The sequence below is a fragment of the Petaurus breviceps genome, unplaced genomic scaffold (genome assembly GCF_028583685.1).
Source record: "Petaurus breviceps papuanus isolate PSGF00001 unplaced genomic scaffold, PetGlider_PUasm1.0 37, whole genome shotgun sequence".
Classification (NCBI taxonomy): domain Eukaryota; kingdom Metazoa; phylum Chordata; class Mammalia; order Diprotodontia; family Petauridae; genus Petaurus; species Petaurus breviceps.
This window is the reverse complement of record NW_027186296.1, coordinates 94,169,408-94,196,109: the sequence shown is the minus strand read 5'-3', so window position 1 is coordinate 94,196,109 and position 26,702 is coordinate 94,169,408. Positions and strand designations below refer to the sequence as shown.

General features: G+C 37.5%; 1 protein-coding gene and 1 pseudogene across 2 annotated transcripts in view; both read left to right on the top strand.

The window, feature by feature from the left end:
* Positions 1-26,702, top strand: part of PDZD8 (PDZ domain containing 8) — a 110,234-nt gene that overhangs the window by 18,505 nt on the left and 65,027 nt on the right. For both annotated transcript variants that reach the window (XM_069099045.1, XM_069099044.1), the window contains exon 2: positions 18,723-18,848. In XM_069099045.1, coding sequence (XP_068955146.1) covers positions 18,723-18,848 — 126 coding nt within the window. The remainder of the gene's footprint in view (positions 1-18,722; positions 18,849-26,702) is intronic.
* Positions 22,481-23,187, top strand: LOC138168670 (polyglutamine-binding protein 1-like; annotated as a pseudogene).

Sequence of the window (26,702 nt, the reverse complement as noted above, 5' to 3'; positions counted from 1 at the left end):
AATACTGTCCACTGGTGAAGGACAGTGCTGTTGTTGCAGGGGTCTGGAAACCTTTCTGTTGGTTCAGAAGCCCTGAAGAAGGATTTTCTTGTTGTATGTTTACAGAAATCCTGGGAGAGGGTTTTGGTAATGTTTTCAGGGGTTCTAGGACTGTTCTGCAGACAGGATGAATTAATGAAGAGACTGGCAATGTATCTTGTGGCCTTGCTAAGCCTTGTCTCCCCAGGAACTAAGATTGCTGAGAACTTGCCTTGTGTCAAGATGAAGAAAAGACCTCCATTTGGGTATTAAGTGCTGTGCTTAAACTTGATGTAACTCTGGGGTAGATTCAGTTGTGATCCAGGGGTGGGGAACTTTTGACCTTTTTGTGTTCTATGGTTGAACAAATGAATGTACTTTGCTTATGATTGGAAACTAATCTCCATTTGAGAAGAGGGGTTTTGTGGTGGACTAAATGAAGGTACAGCCTAGGGGTGGAGTAGTATTTAGAACAGGGACTTTGTAATTGATTGAATGAATGTAAGGTCCTGGGGTGGGGTAGTACTTGGAGATTATTTAATCACCCTTAGTAAATGCTGTATTTTGAACGTTGTCATGTTTTGACCTTCTCTGTTCTTGGTTTGTCACTGAATAAAATGGAGAGCACCTATGCTGGTATTCTGAACCTTGGGAAGTTACCTCTGCTTGGCATTACATTACAGACACTTAGCACCCACACAAAAAAACTTGCCATGTAAACTTGGGCAAGTTACTTAACCCCAATTGCCCTCCAAAAAAGCAAAAAAAAAAAAAAAGAGAGAGAGAGAGAAACTGAGTGACTTTTCTTTCAAGACATAGAATAAGGATGGAGGTGTAAGCACCATTATTAGACAAGGACAGAATCAGGGTCATTTTCAGTAAAGTGGTAAATAACTTAGTACCAGCTAATAGTTGATAGGGAGCCTTCAATTACTTTCTATTGAATGGGAGAGGGGAAGTGCAGAGAAGAGACATTTGATGAGTTCTTTCTTTCTCTATGAATCTCCATTGATTTTATAGATGACTGGCAGTAAGTCTATAGCAGAGAACTGCCCCCACTAGCCCATGTCTCCTGTTTCTAGGTGTTTTCTTCATTGGTCAGCAGGTAGGGTCTTTGCCCCAGCTTGCTAATACCAAAGGTTAGGTCCCCTGTAGGCGGTTCTTACCTTATGCAACAGGGTTTCTGATCACTTTCCTTGGGGGGCTGGGGGGGGGGAAGGGCAGGTCACAGAAAGTGAGTAATGTGTAATAAAGCTGGAAGGGTAAGTTGGGGCTTTTAAATGTGACAAGCTGAGGAGTTTATATTTGATCTTACAGACAATAGGCAGTAATTACAGGTAGAGTGGGAGAGAGTAATAGTGAGAGCTGGGCTGTAAGAACATCACTTTGACAGATCCTTGGAGAATAGATTGGAGATAAGAAAGATTTGAGGAAGGGAGATCAGTGAGGAGACTACAGTTACCCCTTCTACATTGTGACTTTCCCTATCACGGTTTTGATATATCACTGTTTGGGTTGGCATAAGAAATTAAATGGGCATTTAGGGGGAGTTTTGCAGAAGCTGCAGATGATAATAGGGAAAAGTTTGGGAACTTAGAAATGCATAAAATATGTGTATACTGTTATATGAAAGCAGCATATTTAGCCTTCATTTAGCTTTATTTTGACTTATTCTCTGGTACCAAGAGAGGACCAAAAGATTTATGCATATTTTCAAGATCGTGGGAGTGCTGCACCCCTAATCCCTTCAGTGTGGAAGGAATAACTATTGCAGTAGTTGAGAGGAAGTATGAGGGCTTTAACTAGGATAGTGGCTGTGTGTGAAGAAAAAGGAGTGGAGAAATCGTGGAGGTAAAAGTGGTATTATTGGGTACATGGAATGAGGAGTCAAGGATGATGGCAAAGATGCAGACCTGGACAGCCAGAGAGAGGGGTCGTTTGGGGGAGGGGGGGTTAGTGAAGGTTCTCTTGTAGACTGTTGATTTTGAAATGACCATGGGACATCCAGTTTGCATGTCCAATAGATGTTGGAGATGTGGCACTAGCACTTAGAACAATGACTGGAAATAAATGAGGGAGTCATGTTCATAGAGATGAAAATTGAACCCATGGGAACTGATGAGGTCACTAATAGAATATAGAGAGGGAAGAGAAGGGATTCTAGGATCGAGCCTCGTGTTAAGGGGCATGATACATATAGCAGGTGAACCAGCAAAGGAAACTAAGGAAAGGAGATTTTCCTGGAGACATCTTTTGCTCCTTTTCTTTAAAGTTCTTCATTTTTAGTCTGTTGTGGCCTGTTTAAAGCCACCATGCTTCTTCATTTCTTTCTGTGTGATGGCCAGTTCAATTCAGTTCTTTAGAGATTATCATGTTCTCTATCTTCCAGATACATAGTAGTCGAATCTGGTACTACAACTACAGCAAATGACTAGTATTTATATAATGCTTTAATGTTTACAAAACACTTTGTTTTTGTGAAAGAAGGATTCTAGTCTAAAGAAATATGTCTTGTGTTTTTTCCATTAGCACATGAAAGCTTATGCTTAGGAGTAATCTCCTTTATTGTAAGGGGAATGGAATTAATAATGTGGGTGGAGTATTTAAATACTTAGTGGTTTATATATATACTTTGATGAAAAAAGATCTAGGAAAGGTTCCACTTCTCAGAGTAATTAATTAGCTCTTGCTAGTCTATATTACTTTTGCTTCTAAGTGCTTTGAAGCAAAATGTTCCCTAGTACTAACTAGCTACCCTTTAAGTATACTTAGGGAGTTAGTAAAGTCAGTGCTATAAAACAGGGAGATGTTCTAGAAATATGGTTTCAAAAAACCCACATCAAAACCATGAAATAAGATGTTTCTCCAATGACAGATTTAAGTGCTAAATCTTAAAGTAGTGCTAACAAAGAGTTTCTTTTCTTTTATTTAGTAGCTAACTAAAAGAATCATTTTTTTTTTTAATGTATGTTGTATATGTTTTACTGTTGGTTGGTTTTTTCAGGTACTTGCATCCCAAGAACGCACTATCTAGTAAATAATGAACTTCTATTTATGTACAAAGTTTCTATCTTTTGCATCCAGCATTGTTTTAATGTTTCCTAGGTAGTGCTAGCAGCTGTTGTTGAGAATGATGTGGGTATTGATGAACAGATAAATTTAATTAAAAAAATTTTTTCTTCAAGGTTTATTTGATATAAGAGCAATTCTGTTGTAGTCAACTTCATTTGCATGAGTAAGGTAGTGGAGTAGCAATAAAAAGTTAAATGAGCTCACCTTCCTGCCCTCAATTCCTCCAAACAGATCTAAAAATAAGTAAACTGAATCTTCTTGATGGGAAAGTCCAAGAAAAAAAATCACAGTGAGTCATTTTTGCAGACAAGGTTAGCATTGGGAGACAGAGATTGGTGAATACTAGAGATGCCCCTTGTCAAAGTATTTTGGGTATGAAACACTCCGGCTCAGGGAAAAGACTATGCACCAGGACCTCATGCAGGGTTTAATAACAGGTGCCAGCTTGCAGCTTTGTCACTCACTACTTAGCTTTTGGTAGTTCTGGGGCTAACTAACGAGAGGACCTGAACCCAGTGGTGGCATTCTGTGGGCAAAAGTGGTTACAAGACTCCGGGTGATCTAACTGCAGAGGAGAAGGAATTCAGAAGTAAGCAGCAATTATGGAGCTCGGATCACAAGAAGAAACATGGATCTTACTTTCTACTTCTAGCTGGAAATAATAAAGAGGAATAAACAGAGTAGGAATCCCAGACCAAGAGAAAACCCTGGTTCTATCACTCTGTACTAGAAAACATTCCAGCTGACTGAGCAACAGTCTACTATTGTTAAGATCCAAATCCAGACCCGGAAATTGGAGAGCTCAGGCCAGGGGTCAGCCATCAGACTTTGCCCTGGATCAGACCTCACTGGGAGCACTGAAAGCTTGAAGATCCCCAGCCTGAGCTGTTCCTGGGAACCTAGAACAATATGACACTCAAATACCCAAAGAAAACACCAACAGGATCAACCCAGATCATCCTTCCAGAAGTGCCCAGTGCCGAACCCCAACATCATGTCTGAAGTGAGGAAGTAGGCTAAAAGAAGGGAGTAAATAAAAAAAAAAAGAATCCCACCACTAAAAGCTCTTTTGATGACATTCAAGACACAAACTTAGAAGGTACAGAATTACTACCAAACTTTTACAAGCAAAACCTCAAAAGGAAAAATGGCTGGCTACAAATTCATCTGTAATTCCTGGAAAGATGAAATAAGAGTTCTAAAACAAAAGAGTTTAAAAATGGTTTTGTCAGTGAAATAAGAGCACTAGATGAAAAAAATAGAACAAAAGAGAATTATGGAAGAAAGAATTAACAATTGTCTCCCTGAAAATTAGCATAAACTAAGTAGAAGCCAGTGACTCAGGGAACCTAGGTTGCATGGTGAATAGAGCACTGGACCTGGAGTTTGGAGGACCTGACTCTTAATACTTACTAGGCGTGTGACCTTGGGCAAGTCACTTAACCCCAATTGCCCTGCCTTCCCCCCTCCAAAAAGCAAAAAAAGAGAAGTCAGTAACTCCATGAGATAACAAGAAATATTAAATCAAAATCAAAAGACCTAACAAAATGGAAGAAAATGTCATATGTCAAATAGGAAAAACAGTCGACCTGGAAAACAAATTGAGGAGAAAAAATTTAAGTCATTGGACTTATTGAAAATCATTATGACCCTTCCCTCCTCCCCAAAAAGCCTAAATATCATATTTCAGGAAATCTTAATATTGCCCAGATCTCTTAGAACGAGAGGACAAAGTAGACATAGGAAGAATTCTGCAATTACCTCCACAAATAAAAATTCCTAGGAACATTATAGTCCAAATCTAAATCCAAAGAAAAAAGTACTGCAAACATCTAGAAATAAGTCAAGTACTAAAGAGCCACAGTCAGGATCACATACAATTTAAGAGCCATCGCTGTACTATAAAGGAGCAGAGAGCTTGGAATACACTATAGAATGACTTGTCTAGCACAACTGAGCATAAGGAAGAAACATGAGGAAGAATGGAAATTTAATGAAACAGAGGACTTCTATGCATACCTGATTTGTGGCCCAGAACTATATAGCAACTTAGAAATTCAAACAGGAGTTAGAGAAAAATTAAACAGTGAAGATGATCAATGGTCATTGGATCAAAAAGGATAAACCGCTTATATTCTAATATAGGGAAGAGGATATACCAATCACTTCTGAGTCATATTAAGTCCTGTCTTTTACCAAGGAGTGTTTCTGTTATATCCTGATGATCTTAAGAATGGAATGAAAAGAGAAATGAAGAAAAACACAGTTGAGCCAGTGAGGGAGGTAAAAGATTAGGGAAAATTATCTTGCATAATCAGGGTACTCAAGGAGAAGTTTTATAGGGACAAGGAAGAAGTAGGAAAGGAAAAGTTCACTCTCATCTAAACTGGTGAAAGGAGGGAATAATACACAAATAGTTGGGTACAGAAATACATTTCATTCAAAAGGAAAGTAGGAAAAAGGAGAAGGGATTAAGGGAGGGTAAATTGGGGGTGAGGGGGGAATCAGTCCTGAGCAAAACAAAGTCTAAGAATGTACATTAATTTTTATAGCAGCTGTTTTTGGGTTGGTAAAGAATGGGAATCTGAGTCAATGTCCATAAATTGGGGAATGACTAAATAAGTTATGTTATATAAATGTGATAGAATACTATTGTGAAATAAGAGATGATGAAGGGAGTAGTTTCAGAGAAACCTGGGAAGACTAATAGGAACTGATGCAGAGTAACATAAACTGAACCAGGAGAGCAGTTTATATGACAATGATAGGGTAAAAGCAAACAACTTTGAAAGACTTAGGAATTCTGATCATCATGATGACCAGCCATGATTCCAGAGGGCTAATGATTAAATATGCTATCCACCTCCTGATAGAGAGGTGAAAGACTCAGTGCAGAGACATTTATATGAGTGTATGTTTACACATATACGTATGTAAACCCACCCGCACATGGCCACATGCCAGGGCTTTGTTTTTCTTTTCTTTTAAGTGGGAGAAGACTTGGGGTAAGAGAAAGATAGGGTAGATTTTTGTTGATTGGAAAAATAATACTTAATTTAAAAAATTTGCCAATAATCTGAGATATATTAAAGCAAACATATTAATTATACTTTTGGGATACTCTTTTCTCTGGAAGCAGAATCTCGTCTAATGCCATGGACCATGGTATTGAAAGACAGGACATCTCTGTTCCATTCCTAACTTTACTGTTCATTTCCTTTCTATGACATTGTATAAGTCATTCATTCCTTCTAAGGTTCAATTTTTCCATCTCATCCCGTGTGTGTGTGTGTGTGCGTACGTGCATATGTTTCTGTTTCTTTTCACCCAATGGTATCAACAATAACGGATCATTAAATTTTCAATGAGCATTTACACCTCATGAAATTGCCAAACACTGCAAACCAGACATTAACTTTATGTTTTGTTAATTATCTAGAGTTAAGATAATGGTAGAAAATGTTAATAATGAAGGTTAAAATTAAAAGTGTATTTGTGTACCCTTAAATATTGACCACCTCACCCTGATCAAGGAAGAGACATTGTACAGTAAAGACATAACTAACTATATATAATGAAGCTTCTGTATCTTCTCTGATATAAATGACTTATCTCAAAAGTTTTCCTGATCATGCTTTTTCTGGTATGGAGAGAAAAGCTATTTTGTCTTAAAAGACTAGGTAACAGATTTAAAAAATAATAATAATATGTTATTTTTTCCAAGTTACATGTAAAACCAATTTTAAACATTTTTTAAAATTTGAATTTTAGTTTCAAATTCTATCCCTACCTCCATCCTTTCCCTGAGATGGTAAGCAGTCTAATATATATATATAATGTGTATATATATATTATAATACATATGCAATCACATAAAGCATATTTGCGTATTATTCATTTTGTGGAAGAAAGCTCAAAAAAATAAAAGAAAGTGAAAAATAGTATGCTTTGGTCTATATTCAGATTCAGTAGCGTTTTTCATCATGAGTTCTTTGGGATTGTCTTAGATTATTGTATTGCTGAGAATAACTAAATCATTCACAGTTGTTCATACAATATTGCTGTTAGTATGTACAGTATCCTCCTGGTTCTGCTCACTTCACTTTGCATCAGTTCCCATTCTTTGGGATGGGTAAATTAACCTATTCAATTCTACCTTCACAACTAAATATAGGAGGCCATTATAGTTTCATATGACTTTTCCCAAATTTGGTTAAGTGTGAAGAAGACTTTTAGTTAAACAAGTCAGCTTTAATATTGGATCTATACAGGCCCAATTAAAACCTTGTGGCATTGTTTGTACCCAATATTGTTTGACTCAGTAGATAGAAGTCTGCTGTTTATGTGATTGTTGGGAGAGCTGAGGAATGAGTTTGGGTTATGGCCATCTTTTTAGCAACTGTGCTCTGGTTTTTTACCATGGAGTAGTGACTGAGAGTGGGGATTTGAGGAATTAAATTAAACATGTAGAAGGTTCAAAAAGGGGACCTTCATATTGTAATTGTGATGAATCTAGAGATATATGAGAAGCTTATTGGACACAGAGAAAATTCTTTTTGTTCTATCAATAGCATTTCTTATTTGATCACTTAGCTCAGTGCATACAGGGTATCAGCTGTCATTAACTCACCTTGGAGTCAGATGATATTAAGTATTACATTATGAAATTCTTGACTCTTGTCATCTTCTTCAGTGTGACTGAAATTACTTAGAGAAATTATGAGACATTTGGGAATTTGGTTTTCATTTGTCCAATTCTTATTAGTCTTTGCGGTTTTTGCTTATAGGACAGCACCACATTATGAGCTTCAGTGAGAGTGACCCAGTTGAAATCTAATTTAGATTACAGCAGAGGTTAAGTTTATGGACAGAGGGGGAAGAAAGCACTTCAATTCTATTAGCTCTGCTGGTATATTGAGAAGTCTTTTTTTCCCTCTGTGGAATTCAGAGGGCAGAATCTTTCTCTTAGAAGTGGATTTCATCAGCCACAATAAGGAAATTCATAAACAGAACTATCTATGCTTTTCTTTAAGCTTTTAGAATATGTGATTTTGGAATGATTAGTCCCACATTAATTATGTAATAATAGTGATGATGATGATGATGATGATGATAATGGTGACAATTGCAACTTTAAAGTTTGCAAAATGCTTTATATACCTTTTAATTTGGTCTTTGGAATTACTAGGTAAGTACTCTATGGCTGTTATTACTCCCATTTTTCAGATGAGGAGACTGAGGTTAAGTGGCTTGCCAAGGGTCACGTTGTTTAGCAAGTCTTTCTCTGCCTCTCAATCTATCTGTAACGCCATATAGCAGCTAGCAAAGAAGTGTTCCTCTTATCATTGACGTTTTTGTTTTCTTGTCCTTAGAAGTTGATTTTGTCACAAAGGACACAATTAAAAAAAATCTCCTAGTAAGTACTTATTATTAGATACTTTTTATTATTTATATAATTATATAGATATAATTATAATTAGATAGTTATATACATAGGTATATAATAAACATATATAGATATATAATAAACATATATATTATATAGATATATAATAAACATATAAATAAATAATTATATAGATAATAATTATAATTAGATAGAATCCAGCTTTGAGCAACCATGATTCCTGTTCTGGAAGAGGGATTTAGAGGGTTGGAAGGAGGAAGAATAGTCAGGACTCTTGTTTTCTTATCAACACTTAAAACCACATGTAACATGTGAGAAAAGCTAGAATGTCTGAAAAATCATACATTACACAACTGCTAGTTATGGCTGGCTTACATCCTGGTAGGATAGAATCATTGATACCTCGTTGGTGTCTACAGAAGACCAAAGGTTTTTTGCAAAAGCTGAGGAGTGGGAAAAACATCAAGGAAAACAAAGGACAAGGAAAAAGGAAACTGAAGAAGGTGGCTGATGATCTATTAAAACAGTGACAGGGCAGTAAACTGCAGATTTCCGACAGAAAAACAGGAACCCAAGAATAAGAGATAGATGGAAAGTGATCCAGTGATCTTATTTTGGAGGATTAATAGCCCCCTCAATATAGTGTGGTATATATAATATGTAATGATTTTGAATATTTTATAGACACCATAATAATTTTGAAGATGTAAGACACTTCTATTGCTTATATATGGGAATAGTTGAAGACTCTAGTTGTTGCTGATTCTTGAGTAAACAAGAAGTTAAATTATGTGCAGCGTTATTTAAGAAAGTTGGGAAGTATGTAGTATGACAGATTTCTACCAATTGATTAAAATTAGTAACAAGACTGGTGCTGTCAAAAAAGCTTTTGTGAGATAAAGAATTTAGTATTATATGGAGTCCCGCTCCTCCCACAGATATTGCCATGCAGGGAGTTTACTGGGGAGTGCAATGTGGGCAAATAAGCACACCCTGATGGGCTGGACCTCCTAACTCCAGGACGTTAAAGAGAGTGGCAGCATGGCTCGAACTCGAAGATTCATGAGCTCGTCACTGAGACCTAACTACTGTACATGCCTAATAACCTTCATGCATATTAACTTACACACACAAGCATAGATTATCCCTCCATTTTCGGAACATAGGACCTATTTTCAGGAGGAGGCACATGTTAAGGAGAAATGTGTGGTGGATGGGCTTAGAAAGATTGTAACCTTGAGACCAATCCCAGCTCTGAAGGGAGGGTACAGGAATGATTAACCTAATTTAAAAGCTCAGTTTGGCTTCTGTAAGGTGTGACCATACACCCACTTGCAAGAATTGTAATAAAGCTTTCCTTGTCTCACTCTGGTTTAAGTTTCGTTTCATAAGGGAGAATGGCACTCCACATGGTATGCTAATAGTGAGCTGCAGCAGCACACTCAGGCTAACCCCCTAAACCTACTAGGGAGTAACTGAACCCGATTTCTTATACTTTGTTCTGAAAAATGACTAGCTCCTTGTGGGTTCTTGATAACCTTGATTACACTGTAGGTTCCCAAAACATACATTAGTTCAAGTATCATGGGGAGTGTACTAGATTTGGAATTGAGATTCTGGGACTGGAAAGTTGTCTCTAACACAAAATTATAGCATCTCAGAGTTGGAAGGAATCTTAACAACCAGCTAGTTCAACCTTTATCCATCTTTGAAGCCTGTCTGTTTAGAATTGGTGTTCTCTCATTGATACTGTATGACTAGAATAATGGAACAACATGACATTTGAAGAATCACATAGGTATTCCAGGGGACATGGTAAGATTTGCAATAGGCTGCAGCAGTTAACTGATGACAGCCACAAACACCTTAAGAGATATAATTTTGTAGATGGGTCTCTTATATAAGAACAAAGTAGTATAGAATAATAGCTAAATGTGCTAGTATCCACAAAACATTAACAGAGCCAGAGAAAGATCTCCAACATACTTGGTTGATCCTATATGGTAGATTTAAGAAAGAGCAGGGATAAATATTACATAGGATGAGAAGGCATGGATGGGTTACTATCTGCATTGGTACTGATAGTATCCATGCTGATAACATCACAAGTTTTGGGCCGTTTCACTCTAGCCTCATTTAAGACGGGAAATTGTTAAGTACAATTCTTTAGTGATCCCTAGATGTGATGCATTCTATTAAGACAAAAAGCAACCTAGTTTTTTTTTTTCCCAGATAATTTTTATTAATATCTTTTATTTTTATATTGCATAAGTTTTCTGCTGCATCCTTTCCCTCCTTAAGAATATAACAAAGAATTATTCAAAAAGAAAATAGGGGGGAAAAGGAAGAAGAGAAAAAAAAGCAAAATCAGTCAATACATTTTTTTTAAATGAACCATATACAGTGTTTCTGATCCTGGGTCCACCTCCCTAATTCTGGAAATGAATACAGGGGAAGAGGTTTTCTTATAGCACTTTGGTGCCAACTTTGTTTATTATGATTTTGCAACTTTCATTTTCAAGTTGTTGTTGTTGTGTCTTTGTTTACATTGTTGTAGTCATATGTATTGTTTGCTTGGCTCTGCTCATTTCACTTTACAGTAGTTCCTATGAAGATCAGGTCCTCACAACACCTTGTTAGAAATGAGAGTTTGTTCTTTGCAAAAAAATTTATATACTATTTTAATCAGCAAAAATTTGCCATATCACTCGTTTACTCCAAATCCTGTCCGTCCCCCCACCCCCTTTGAAAACAAAAGACAAACAAAACCCCTGTGCATTACAGTGTATAATACACACACGTGTAAATATATACACACATACATATATAAGTGTATGTCTCATTCTGTACTGAGTCTTTCAACTTTTAAGAGGTAGGTAGCATGGTTGGTAATTAGACTTAATCAGAGTTCCTAAGTCTTTTAGAGTTGTTTGTCTTTACCCTTTTGTTGTCATTGCATAAATTTCTCTCTTGATTTTATTCGAATTATTCTCCATCAGTTCATATAAGTTTTCCCAGGTTTTTCTGAAACTGGTCTTGGGGTTTGAGCCTCATAGCTGTTGCTAGCTTCTGAACCTGCTTCTCTCTTGGTAATAGAGTCCAGGGCCTGTGCCTGGGTGGAGGTGGAGGAAGAGTAGTGTAACTCTCCACCTTGATTATTCTGGATCTATGCCTAGGAACTGGATAGTCAAAAGAAAAAACTTCTCCTTGGTACTTTTCCCCATCGTAGTGCTTCAGTATTGATGCTGGGACCTTGACTTGCTTTGGTGCACAGCCTAATCCTGGACTGGAATGCTCCACCAGTAGTTCTTACTAACCCAACTCAGTCTCCAGTGTCCACATTGTCCCTCTTGTCTCCTTGTGCCAACCTAAGCTGGAAAAATAATTCATGACTTTTTCTCGGAATTCCCTAATCAGGATTATGTGCGTTTTCTAGGTGTGTTTGGAGGAAAGTTTTTTTTTTTTTGGGGGGGGGGAGAGACTTGCAGTACAGTGTCCTGCTATTTAGCCATCTTTCTGACATCCTAGTAGGAAATTGTTTATTAGGTTGGGGCTAGGGGAAGGAAAAAGGGAAGAAAAGAAATAAAGTAAATAAAGTGATTATCAGTTAAAGTTTGAAAAACAGGCAGACAAATATAAAGTCAGTGAAGAGAAAAGAAGTTCTAAATGGTGTATAAGAAATTAGAAACACAGAATCTTCATGCATAAGATGGAAAGACACCTTGGAGAAAAATCTAATCCAGTTGCACCTGTGAATTTGTTTGCCTGGGACACAGAAGAAAGATAAGTCCATGTGAGATGCCTCCATTAAGTTTTTCTTTTTCTTTTCATCTTTAGAGGAGAAATGTGGGTATTAGTGGAACTTGGTTCTATGTGAAGGAACATGGAGTCTATTAAGTAATGCTTATCCTAAAGAAACACATTACCCTTTTTTTATTCCTATGTGAAGAGGCTTTACTGTGCCTTGGAATTTTATAGAAAAGTTGGTGACATTTTAGAAGATTGCTTTATATTAGGAAGAATTTTGCCAAACATACTAAGATTTTATCAATCTATCAATAACGATTTATTAAGCACCTGCTATATGTCAGGAATTATGCTGGGAATTAAGAATATACATACAATATTTTTTTAAAGTCAGCTAATAAACTTTATTAATCCTAACCAGATGAAGAGAAGGCTACAAATTATTGACAAATGTGAATTTAAGAAAACACATACAGCTTGTTATTACTTCCATGAACATTATAATAGCATGACTTATAATTTGCTGTCCAGCAGGATAGAATTTTTGAAAGATTGAGATTTACTACCTCAACCTACTTAGTTTTACAATTAATTATGTTATTTGTACTTTCAGAGTTTTGCTTTTAAAGACCTAATCAATTTCATGATCTCCTCTACTGGTTCTTTTTAACTGTATCTCTCTTTTTGTTCCATATTGTCTATAGTCTATCATCAGATTTGAGCTATCCGTCTAAAGCTGCTTCTGTGTGTGGTCCATTTACTCATTATTTTGTCATTTCTCTTATTTTATGGTTAGTTACAGGTAATCATGCAAGTTCCCTATTAGTATATTTCATGCTGTGCTGAGCAGAAATATGAAACAATGGTTCCTTTCATCATTTGTTCTTCATTTCTCCTTCTCACCCCCTGTTGTTTCTCAGAACATTTCTTTTCCTTAAATGTTTTAAGAATAAAGAATGCAGATCAGAGTCAAGATGGCGGAGTAGAAGCAGGACCTCCGTGCAGCTCCAGCTTCCACCTTCCCCAATCCATGTAAAAGGGGACTCTGAACAAACTTTGGAGCTGCAGAACCCACAAAATGACACAGAGAAGCTAACCTCCCACTGAGGACAGCCTGGCAGGCCAGCAGCAAGCAGCCAGTACAGTGCTCTGGGAGCCGAGCCCAGGCCTATGTGAGCCAGAGGTTTAAGCCCCAGGGTGGGTCTGACCAGCCACTGGCTGGAGAGACTCCAGATCACCAGCAGCTGTGGCCATTTCCAGATTCATCAACACATAGATGGGAAGAACAAAGTGAGAGGTCAGTGCAGTGTGGACTTTGGGACCAGTAGTTGGGAGAGCCTCGGCTTTTGCCCCTGGGGCGAGAAGCCGCTGAGTCGCCAGCACAGCCAGCCAGCGCCATGTGGCAGCTTCAGCTCCTGGCCTGCAGAGTGTAGGGGGACCAAGCACCAGTCTGAGGGGTAATCGCTCTTGCTTTAACCTTCTTGGATCTGGATTGCAGTCTAGGTGGAGGTCCTAGGGTGTGTGTCCAGCTTGTCAGAGAGTGTGGAGGCTTCAGAGAGGGCACCCAACTAATACCTCCAGCCGCTGAGAAAACCCCAGCATTTGGGACGAAAGCTCCCCTGTCTGGTGGCAGAGTCCTACTGTGGCAAAAAGCCCAGGGGTCAAGTGACTGAGGGGCAACATGACCAGTCAAAGGAAACAAAACAAACAGAAGATTCCAAAATTAGACTCCTATTTTCGGGACAAAAAGGAGCAAAGCATGGAACAGGAGGAAGCCAATGAAGTCAGAACTCCTGCACCAAAAGCTTCAAAGGAAAATACTAGCTAGTTATAGACCATAGAGGACCTTAAGAAGCGGATAAGAGAAGTGGAGGAAAAATAGGGAAGAGAAATGAGAACAATGCAAGAAAATTACAAAATGAGAGTCAACAGCCTGACTGAGGAAAATCATACCTTAAAAAACAGACTAACTCAATTGGCAAAAGAGGCTCAAAAAGGCAATGAAGAGAGGAATGCCTTATAAAGCTGAATTTGCCAGATGGAAAAAGAAGATCAAAAGCTCAATGAGGAGAATAATTCCCTCAGATTTAGAATGGAGCAAAGGAAAGCTGGTGACTTTACGAGAAATCAAGATCCCAACAAATGAAAGAATAGAAGGCAATGTGAAATATCTCATGGGTAAAACAATTTTTTTTTAAAAAGAAATATCTCATGGGAAAAACCACTGACCTGGAAAAGAGATCCAGGAGAGATAATTTAAAAATTATTGGACTACCTGAAAGCCACGATCAAAGAAAGAACTTAGAAATCATCCTCCAAGAAATTCTCAAGGAAAATTGCCCTGATGTTTTGGAACTAGAAGGCAAAATAGAGGTTGAAAGAATCCACTGATCACCTCCTGTAAAAGATCCCAAAAAGAAAACTCCTAGGAATACTATAGCCAGATTCCAGAATTCCAAGATGAAGGAGAGAATATTACGAGCAGCCAGGAAGAAACAGTTTGAATATTGTGGAAACAAAATCAGGATAAGACAGGATCTGGCAGCTTCTACACTGAGGGATCGAAGGGCCTGGAATAGGATATTCCGGAGGGCAGGGGAGTTGGGATTAAAACCAAGAATCACCTCCCCAGCAAAACTGAGTATCATGTTTCAGGGGAAAATATGGTCATTCAGTGGAATAGAGGACTTTCAAGCATTCTTGCTGCAAAACCAGAGTTGAATAGAAAATTTGACATTCAGAAACAAGAAGCAAGAGAAGCTTGGGAAGATTTACTTATGACAACAAGAAAAAACAGCACGTATAAATCAAAATGTTTGTATTGCCAAGATGTGTCTCATCGACCTGGCAGGATCTGAACGTGCCAATGCCACAAACACCAGAGGAAGCCGTTTTAGGGAAGGCGCAAACATCAATCAATCACTTTTAGCCCTTGGAAATGTCATCAATGCCTTAGCAAATGGGAAGATTGGTACTGTGGACATATGTCTTGTACAAGGAGTTTATAATTTCATGTGAAAACAATGGCCCGATTAACTGCAAAGTACACTACTTCATTCCCAACAAACTTTCAAGATCATAAACAGGTTTTTACATATAGTTCTGTTCTCTCAAAGTATAATCTATCTTTATAAATGTTTTCCATTTTCTGTTCTCTTTTAATAGGTATTGATTAAAAGTAATAAATATCAATATATATGCCTTATATAGAATATTCTTCATCCTGGGAGGAATCTAGCTTAAATGTATACGGTACTTAGCTTTCATAAAAAAGACTGGAATTGGGTAATTCTGAAGCAGTAAAACCTTGAGGGAGATTAACATTTGTTAACATTTATCTCTTATTTTTTAAGACCCGTTAGATTTATCACACATGTAATGTTGGCATTTATATACCTAATGTGTATCTGGCATGCTCTTTACTTGTTTTAAAGTTATTTTAAAGTTTTAACTTATTACCAGATTAGAATTTCTTTATTCCCTACAAATATTTTGAAATTACAAATATGTTTCCCAAGAACAAAAAGCACATAATCTAAGGTATTATAGATTGCACTAGATGGCTTTTAAGTGCCTTCCAACTGGCATATTTTGTGCTTCTCTTCTGTTTTAAGTTTGAATTAAAATTTTAGTTATTGAATCTTAAAAAAAAAAAAAGAATAAAGAATGCAACTAGGTTAGATTTTGCTAAAATTTTGTAGGATGGTAGGTATAGAGCAGGAAGGAATTCTAGAGACCACCTAGTTCAGCCCCCTAATTTTGCAAATGAAGAAACTGAGATCCAAGGGAATTGTGACTTAATTAGCCAGTAATAAATGTCACTGGTAAGATTTGAACTCAGATTCTCTAATGCCAGATCTGTTTAATTAATCTGTTTAATTCCTTATGGCAAGGAGATAAAAACTTCTAGTGGCATCAGCTATTTCTCGCACATGCTTTTCTTATGAAGGATAAGGATCTTTTTGTAAGAATTCAGAACTAGTGTAAAACTTTCTTGATGTCTAGGCCATGAACCACAAGTAAAAAGGCATTAGAATTGCAACAACTCAAATTTCCACATAACCCTCTACAGCCTACAGGCATATTGATTTAAAAGATGTTTAACATTTTTTATCTCAGTTCATTCTAGCCAGCAAACTACTTAATGCTCAATTCTTATTCTTAAGATTAGTCAACTTTAGAGATATAGAAATCATAGAATGCCTTAGGGCAATAACAGATATAGAATTAGAATAACAAATATGGAAACAAATATGTATTCCTGAAGCTTATCTCCACATCAGCCCCTAATTTTAGATTCATACTTAGCATACACATCTTAGGAACATTACCATGTTGCTTCATTTATGCATTGGCCTATAATTCTAAGCATCCTTACAATTTAGTTTATTATTGCTCTTCCATAGGCATTCTGGAGGTTTTTATTCCCTAAGACTCATTATATTAGTGCTAAACTTTGGAAACCCAAATGACTTTGGCCCTACTATAGCTCAGAACTACCAAACTCAAGTGATTTACCAGGTTTAGCCTCTCCCTCAGCAGTAGGAATTACAGGTATGCACTAACACACTTAATTTCTTCTCCTGCTTTATCATCTATTACATCAGGGTGGTATTGGTATTCTTTTAATTTCATATACCATAATTTGTTCAGCTATTCTCTAATTGATGGGTACCTTCTTAGCTTCTAGTCCTTTGCCAACACAAAAAGAGCCCCTATAAATATTTTTTGTATATAGGGGTCTTTTCCTTCCATATGATCTCTGGGATATAAGCCCAGTGGTCATTTGCTGGGTCAAAAAGGTTGTACACAGTTTGGTAGTAACTTTTGCAGTGTAGTTCCAGATTTATTTCCAGAATGGCAGTACCAATTCACAGCTCTCCCAACAGTACATTCATGTGCCTGTTTTCCTGCAGTTCTTGTCAGTTTTGCTAAGATGCTGGATGTGAGGTGGGACCTCATAGTGGTTTTAATTTGCATTTTTCTAATTATTAGTGATTTGGGCACATTTTGGCATGCTTGTTGACAGATTGATTTTGACTATTGATAGCTTAGATTTCTTCCTTAGGAAATTGTTTGCATCCTTGGATCATTTGCCAGTTGGGAAGTTGCTTATAAATTTCAGTCAGTTTCTCATATATCAGAAACTAGACCCTTCTCTGAAAAAATTATTTCTTCTTTATACCTCTAATTTGTTTATGATGTCACACTTTGTGTCAAGTCATATATTCATTTGGAGGTAATTTTGGTATATGTGGCAAGATGTTGGTCTGTGTCTACTTTCTGCCAGATTGCTTTCAATGTTCCCAGGAGTTTTTGTTGAATAGTAAGTTCTTATATTAGTAGCTGAGGTCTTTGGATCTATCAAGTCTCAAATCCTCAAATACTAGGCTGCTGTGTTAATTTCCATATGACTTTTGTTTATTTAGTGTGTTCTACTCATCTACCTTTCTAATTTCTTAACTATTATCAAATGAGGAGAGTACCAGCATTAGTATCAATATTACTACTATTATACTTTTGCTGTCTATTTTTCTGTGTAATTCACTCAGCTTTTTCTTTAAGTACTTAGATTCTTTGCTATTTGATGCATATTTGTATATGTCTGTTTTATGTGGTTTTAATTATCTTTGGTACATTTTGGTATGCTTCTTTGTCTATCTCTTAATAAAGTCTATATTGCTGTTGCCTTGTCTGAGATTGTGATTGCTACCCCTGCCATTTTGAGTTCAGCTGAATCATAATGGATTTTACTCTAGACCCTCATTTTAACTCTGTGAATATCTTTTAAATCCATTTCTTATACAAAAAATATTGTTGGATTGTGTTCCATTTTATGGGTGAGTTCATCCCATTGACATTCATAATTATCATTGTTAATTTTGTATTTCCGTTAATTTTGTAATCTTATTCTTTTTCTTAACTTTACTCCTATTTCCTCTTTATAGAGAAGAGAATGGTGGGAGAGGAATTTGTTCAGCTCCAGTGCTCCATGCTTAATGTAGTAGACTAATGTCCTATGCCCTTCTTCTCTTTTCCCATATAGATAAGATTTAGGTTTTCTAGCATATAGCTTAGAATTTTACCAGGAGCTACTAATTCCTAGATATATTAAAGCTAATATGATATTAATCTGCAGGACTTTTTAGAGCTTTTAGGTATTCCCAAGAGATAGCATGGTATCTTGACATGGGGTATGGAATTAGGAGAAAGCATATCTCTGTTCTGTTTTCGACTTTAGTATTGATTTGTTTAGATTTGGAAAGGTGAATGTTTTCCAACATGAGATACATGTTTTAGAGTTCTGAATTTAATTTTGGCCCAGTTGAAAATGAAAGTAATATATTAACATGACCTAAAGAGAGAATGGATTGTCTGGTCTTTTATTGCAGGTGGTTATATTAGCATATTTAATGTTATTCCCAAAGTTTTTGTAAACCAGAAACTTAAACCTTTTTTTCTTTTTAATTTTTGTCAGATTCAAGCCATTTTTCCCATTTCAAGTCTCACAAAACACAAAGGACGAAAATGAACATCGATTATACATACAACAATTTGGACTTACAGAAGGCCGCCTTAAAATTACCCTAATAGAATGTACCAGGTATGTTTTTCTGTCATTGCTGAATTTCAGCCAAGATAAATGAGGTAAATAATATTTAAGTAATATCTGTACTTACCCTATTTTGTGATAATTTATGCTGCTTTATCTATTATATTGCTATAATCCTAAATTTCATCTCATGTTAAAGTAATTCTGTTATAAAAGTTTTAAGTGATGTCCCAGAAAACAGGATCTGAAAAGAAAATACTTGTAGGGAAGAATTTTATATGTTATGAAATTCTATTGGTAGAGTTTGAGATCACTTCCTGCCAAACTGATGTGAATGCTAATTATTGTTATTTGATTTGGTGAGTGGGGTACCACAAATTTTTTTGAAATAATTTGAAATATTCTGGAATAGAGATTGGGAACTAATAGCTAGGATTAGAGATTGAGAAACATTATCCTTGATGCATCTGAAAAGAACTGCTTTTTGAAAATACTGACCCAGGAGAGAAATTGACATCTGTTGGATGTTATTGTTTAAATATATTAAAAATATTAGGGGGAAAAACTAGGAAAACTTTCTATCTCAGGCAGCCCATTCTGCTTTTGGACAGCTCTAATTTTTTGTTGTTGGTTTTTTGTTTTATTTTTGTTTGTTTTTTTTTTTTTGCTTTTTGCAGGGGTAATGCAGGGCTATTTGGGTTAATGACTTGCCCAAGGTCATACGGCTAGTAAATGTTAAGTGTCTGAGTCTGCATTTGAATTCAGGTCCTCCTGACTCCAGGGCCAGTGCTGTATTCATTGTGCCACCTAGCCGCCCCAGCTCTAGTTGTTAAGAAGTGTTTTCCTTATATAGAGAAGAAATCTTTACAACTTCTGTCACTTTTAGAAAAATGATTTAGTAATAAACTATAGCAAGAATACTTGGTGCAAAATGTTTTTCAATCCAGGGGCACATATTCCCCATGCTCACCTTGTCCCTTGTGTTCCCTGTGCTCACAATGCCCCTCATGCTCTCTCTGGGGAGAATGGGCTTAATAAATGCTAACTATAATGTTAGTGAGGAATACGTGAGCCCAAGGGTTACCTTGTGACTTCTTCCTCTGAAGATGTTTTTCTTCCTTGTGTGGTCCTCATGAAATTTATTCAATGGCAAGCTTTCAGTGATGGAATCACTGCTGCTGCTGAATAGGCTTACCTTGCCCATGATAATGGTACTTTAAACTAAAAAAATTCCTTTGAGTCTTTGCAACAACCTTGGGCACCCAAAATTTATCCAGGGATCTCATAAACATGAGGAGTCAAAGTAGAGGCCTAGACAAAATATCTCTAGGTATCCTATCACACCTGGAATACATACATACCCAAATCCTCTGAGCCCCCTAAAATAAGATAGGGTACTCACAGTTTCTCTGGAAATCCCTGTGTCACTTGGAAAATCCCAGTAGAGGTCCATACTCATCCCTCTCACTAGGCTGAGTAGGATTAGTTAAAAAAAAAAAAGAGAGAAAGATCAGGTAAACTCCAAAAGAGAGTAAGTACTTAGTGGAGTTGATTTCTCTTTATCTTAAGTTTTATAGGTAAGCTCTAAAAAGTGAGTTTTTGTCTAATCTTGTTCTCTACCTGGTCTTCTCAACACTTCCTAAATTTTTCCCCTCCCCTCTCCTCTCTTAGAATCCCTTTAATGTGTTTTCTTTCATTTGAATATAAGCTTCTTGAGGGCAAGTGATATTTTTTGCTTTTATGTGTATCCTCAGCATTTAGCAGAGTTTTGGGCTTGTAGGAAGCACTTATTAAATGCTCTCTCTAGTCCAGCAATCAAAGCTTAGATCATCTTAAGAGAAAAGGAATTAGCCATTATAGTGTACTGGAAACACTACTCGAAATAGTTGGATTATCTTGGACAGATTTCAATGCATTAACATTCAGACAAAAGTTATCTTAAAAGAACTGGTGTGAGTTTTAAGGGAACACACTGGGAAAACAGACTGACCAATAGCAATTTAAAAGAAGAGGAAAAATGCCTAATTTTTCTAATGGATTACATAAAGCTGTGGTATACAAGAGTTTCGGGTCAGTCTCTCTAGTGGTCATTTTAAATGTTAATGACATCAAGGTTATCTCAGATGAGGCCCCCACATATAACAGCCTCATTGAGGGTTTCTTTGCTTTTACCTGTACCCATGTTCATTAGTCTGCAGAGGGGTGGTTGACATTTACTCTCTGTTGTGCATCTCGTTGTTACTCAACCAATAGCTTGAATTAGCATTTAGCAAAGAAATTTCGTAAGATGGTTATAGTAAGAACATTTCATACTAAATATTTCCTGCATACTCTCCTCCTGTTCCTTCCTGAAAAGAATATACTAAAGTTCAAAGATACTGGGCACATGCAGAGGTAGCAAATGTGGCAAAGGGGTACCTCCGAGTTTCTAGCCCAGGAAGTCCTTTTCTCTTTTCTTAGAATTCTCATAAAGTTCCCCTTAGGTGTAGCTCTCTGCTAGGCCTCTTGAGAGTTCACAGACAGTGCTTCTCTAGGCCATGAAGGGTCTCTCTCTGAAACTGTCAATGTCTTTGGGGAAGTGTCTTTCCACATCTGTCAGCAGGTGCTGCTTCTGTTATTAGACTCTACCACTACTGCTACTACTTGCACTTGCCAGTGGGACCTCTGAATCTCCCAAACTCACCATATCACCTGGACACTCACTTCAGAATATTCTTTCACCTAAGATCAGGAAAGAATAACCACAAAAGAAAGAGAGACACCTTTTGGCTCACAATCTCTGTGGCTGGATGAGAGATAGGACAGCCATCCTCCTCTAGCTCCCTCAGGATATCATCTAAGAGGAGTGGCATAATCTTGTGGACCAATCACAAGAGGTTTTTTCTTGTCTGGCATCATCCGCCTTTCATCCAATAGCTTCAAACCCCAAGGTCCTTTAAAATAAATTAAGGACTTGTCTATATATTGTGATGCAATAGATTATTTTTATGCATGTGTTATATACAAGTGATTTGAGTAATAAAGTTACTGCTTATGATGAATTTATTCAATTTATTATTACAATAATAATATATTTATTATTACAATAGTCTCATTCAAGAAAGAATTGTGTGAGCTACAAAAGATAAAAAAGACAACCTTTAATGTTAAGGAATTGCAATGGTAATATAAATGGGAAGATTTTTCCCATCCATTAATAGATCCATGTGACCTGCTTGAATCACATGAAGCCTATGGTGGGAGGAGCTGCTAGAATCCTTACAGATTAAGTTCCTTAATACTATATTTACTGTGTTGATTGAATCCCCTACTATAGGATTTTATCTTTAAACTGAATGCTGGCTAGCAGAGTAGAGAAAACCTACATCATTCCAAAGACTTATTTAAACCCTTTGTTAGAAGAAAAGATATAGGAAGATTGATACCAGGTAGAACTGCTGGATTTCTTAAAGTTGAAGACAGATCTTAAAACAAGAAAGATTTAGTCAGGTGTATAAAATAATATATTTATTAAAAAGGAAACATTTAAGTAGAGGTAGCTTGTTAAAATTGAATATGGACCCTCCTAGAGCATAGACAAGCGCTGGCCACTCTGCATCACCCCAGTTTCACTGGGCCTGAGTGGGAGGGGCCATTAAGCTCCCTGGATCGCCCTGAATGCATGGTGGTCACGAGGCCTTGCCATGCTGCTCCCTGTATCCCTACAGTACCACCTGACCACATGCAGCATCCTCAAAACACATGGAGCCCAAGCCAGAGGAAAAGATCATCCCTGAGGATTATGACGGCAAACCTGTGGACTACAAGGGCACCAGGATCGAGGGCCTGCTGCCCAACTGGTACAAGGTGTTTGACCCAGTCTGTGGCCTTCCTTATTTTTGGAACATGGAGACAGATCTTGTGTCCTGGCTGAACCCTCATGATCCCAGCTCTGTCATCACCAAGACAGCCAAGAAACTCAGAAGCAACTTGGATACAGAATATGAGCTGGACCGCGGCTATGAAAATCTGGAAAGACAGGAGATGAAGGAATGACATTACCACGTTACCACCATAGGGAAGAGTTGGCCCCCTATCCCAAGGGCAAGAAAGCCATCTGGAAGGATGAAGATTTAAATTCTATGGACCCATTGCCTATTCTGATGCCCTGAGAGGTACATGGTCTACAGGTCTCCCCAAGTGAAATGAGGCAAAGACAGGGGCTGACACAACAGCAGCTGGGCCCCTGTTCCAGCAGTGGCCATTCCCCTCCCTAGGAGCAGTGCTTTGGGCCAATGCTGAGGCCTCTCAGGCCAAACAGCAAGACTAAGACAGCCCACCATCTCCTCCAGACCACCCCCCCCCCCCAACCCTTGTGTTCATAATAAAGTGCCTTTCAAAAAAAACTGAATATGGAGGGAGAAGTTGATAACTCCCATTAGAAAACAGGAATGACTAGGAGAATTTTTTTTTGAGAATGGAAAATAATTCCCTTTTATCTCTCTCTTTAAATATAACTCTGGTTCTTTGTCTGAGTTTAAGTAATGTAGCAGACCTTTAGCTGTCTGTTGAACTTAGGAGTTTTTAGTACCATTAGAAGGGAAAATAATGCCCAAAAAGTATTATAATTTTTACTCTAATACTCAATATCTGCCTCAGAGGAAGAGACATCCCTAACTGGCCTGTTGAGATTTTCCCCATCCTTGGAGATCTAGTTCAGATGGCATTTTCATTCCTTCCCTCATCATCCTAGCCAGAATCAATTTCCATGTTACTTTGCATTTCTTGTAGATTGTACCTGTATACCTCCTTCTCCCTCTCTCTCCCCCCCCCTTTTTTTCTCTCTTAGATTATGTTGCTCATTGTTATGTTTCTTAATTGTCTTACTGGTTATAAATTCCTGTAATGGCAACGCAGTATTCATAGTGTCTACAGTAGCTATGCATATGCCAGCATAATTCTGAATCGCAAAATATAACACTCTCCATATGGAAGACAAAACCAAAACATTTATCCAAACACCAGAAAGCCAAATCCATCATAGCAGCAAAGAAATCTATACTTAATAAAAATTCAGGGGGCACTGCCATCCCCAAGCCTTCCCCCTGTTAGGGCCTTCCCACAAATGAACACTCACAGCTCTCTGCCTGCTTCCTCTCTCTCCCTCAGCTCTAACTTCCTCTGAACCCTTCTCCACCCTTCCTGCTCTACCCATTCAGCAAGCTCCTCCTACCACAGGCTTCATGTGACTCAAACTCATGTGTCTTTGGCTTCCATGTGATTTAAGCCCATTCACATGGGCCTATTAATGGATGGGAAAGATCATCCCATTTACAATACCATTACAGTTCCTTAATGTTAAAGATTGTCTTTTTTAATCTTTGTAGCTCTCACAGTTCTTTATTGAATGAATCTATTGTGATAATAAGTCTGTTATTATTGTAATAATAAATTGAATAAATCTATCATAAGCAGTAACTTTACTACTAAAATTATTTGTATATAACACATATGCAATGCATAAAAGTAATCTATCGCATCTTAAATTACTTAAAATTAATATGGTCACCATAATAAAACTTCAACTTTACTTGCCTTAGAACTTAAGAGATGTTTCAGATCACTTGTGGCTTAAAAGCTGGCCAAGAGAGGTTTGATTTGGTATTTTTTTTTCCTCTCAACAAAATTCCAAGACCGTAGAGCCATAGACTTAGAGTTAGAAGGGACCTTAGAAGTTCTTTAGTCTGCTGTCTTGATTTTGTAGATGATCCAGTGAGGTGTAGTGGGGTGAAATGGGCTGCCCAGGGTCACATGATAGCTAAGTACTAGAGGCAGAATTTCTGTCCTGCTTCTTTGACTTCAGGCCTCGCACCATTTTCATTAGAAGAAGATGAACATAAAATCATTTTGGTGACTTTGAAATAACCCCAAGAATAAAAAATGGAATTGGAAGCTTAAAAGACTAGGAAGCTAACTCTGGGAATAAAGATTAAAAGAAAAGGTGTCACTTTATGTTTAGGGTAGCGGATTTTGTTTACATCTTTTTGATCGAGTCTAGGGATATCTTCACCCAAGCAGTCAAGATTTCCTCTAACTTCGTAGTTTTCTACTTTTGACTCCTAATTTTAACCTTTGGCTGTTTTCTTATCATTATTAGCAGTAAAAACCCTTAGGAAACCTATTCAAGAGTACTAAGCTTATGATTTCAGAGGTGGTATTGTATTTAGAAAGTTGGAAACTTGCATCCTCTTAACCTTTTTGGTGAGATAAAAACCAGGAGAAGATGATTGCAGTGATTTACTGAAGAAAGAGACCTTTAAATAGGAGGAAGTAAGGAGGCAGCTAGGTGGTGGTGAGGGATATAGTAGGAAGAGTGATGAACTTGTACTTAGGAAGACCTGAGTTCACATCCGGACTCACACTTGGTTGTTATATAAATGCTGGCTTTTGTTGTTTTTCTAATGCCCTGCCTCCCCCCAATCTCATACATGATTTTGGGTATTACATCTGTACTTTATGGTAGCTATCCCATTAATGTGTGGATGTCATTTTCTAGTTAGTTCTATTAGTATCAGAAGACCTAGAAGAAGAAAAAATGGCTTCAGCTAAGAATTTTACCTTTTTTTCCACTTTGGCTCCAGGCATAATTGCAGAGCTTGGATACATATGCAATAGTATATTCTTTTTTATCCATCATCAGAGGCACAGAGTAAGTTCTGGATGTTATCAAAGAAACAAAATACTGTACTCTCCATTTAAGCACTGGTCTTCTAGAAATAATTGTATTTAATTTAAGATTAATCTAATTCCAAGTCATTTCTGACTTAGAGAGCTATCTAAAATGGACGTGCCCTCTGACATATTTCTGTACCAAGTCAATTTTAAGTGACATATTTAGAAACACAAAAAAGAAAATCAGGATAGTGTAACAATACAGTTCTGGGTTGACATTAGTAATAGTTGAATAACCAGGTCTCTATCCCCTTCCTGCCAGACTACTGTCCTAGAAGAATTAATAGGGTTCTCCCTAATACTCATATAGATAAAATAAATAGGGTTTTTTCCCGTGGAGTAGATCCCTAGTACTACCCCTTCTAGTGTTTGAAGAAGATTGCCCTTACTTAGATGGTTCAGTATCCTATCAATTACCAGAATGGGAAAAGATAGTGTTGTTCTTATATGTAATTAGATCTATGTTGTAACTCTTAATCCACTAACCAATGAAAGACTCTTTTCTCCTTTAAATCACTTGAAACTGGCAAGTAAATCTTTTTATTCGTCTAGATAAAATGTCCTTTCTCAACTTGTTCAGTGTTACAAATACAATTTTTTAAAATGTTCTCCTTTCTTTCTATATATTTTCTGACAGATGTTCTTTATTTAATTGGCTGTAAATGGATTTGACATTGTTGTTCAGTTGTTTCAGTCATGTCTGATTCTTTGTGACCTTGTTTAGGGTGTTTGCCGGGGTCCCTCTGCCCGTGGAATCCTCACCTGCCCTACGGTCCTCTACTTACCCATATCCGGGTCTTCAGTCGTCACCGGCCCCTTGAGGGGAACAATCACCAGACAGAGAGCGGAGGGAGTTTTTGGGGGGTGTTTATTCTCCACTGATTACATCGCGTCTCGCGTCCCTCCTCTACTTCCGCCCTAGGGCCTTTATAGCCCTTCCCGACCCTTCTCGCCCAATCATCAGTCCCAACAGCATTTATCACCATATATGGGCTCCTGGTTATACTAGTCTTCTTCTCCGCCCCTGGGGCGGGGCAGGGTCCCTTTACAGGTGTTCTTGGCAAAGATGCTGGAGTGGTTTGCCATTTCCTTCTCCAGCTCATTTTACAGATGAGGAAACTGGGGCAAGCCAGGTTAAGTGACTCGCCCAGGGTAACAGTAAGTAGCTGAGACCAGATTTGAACTTGGGAAGAT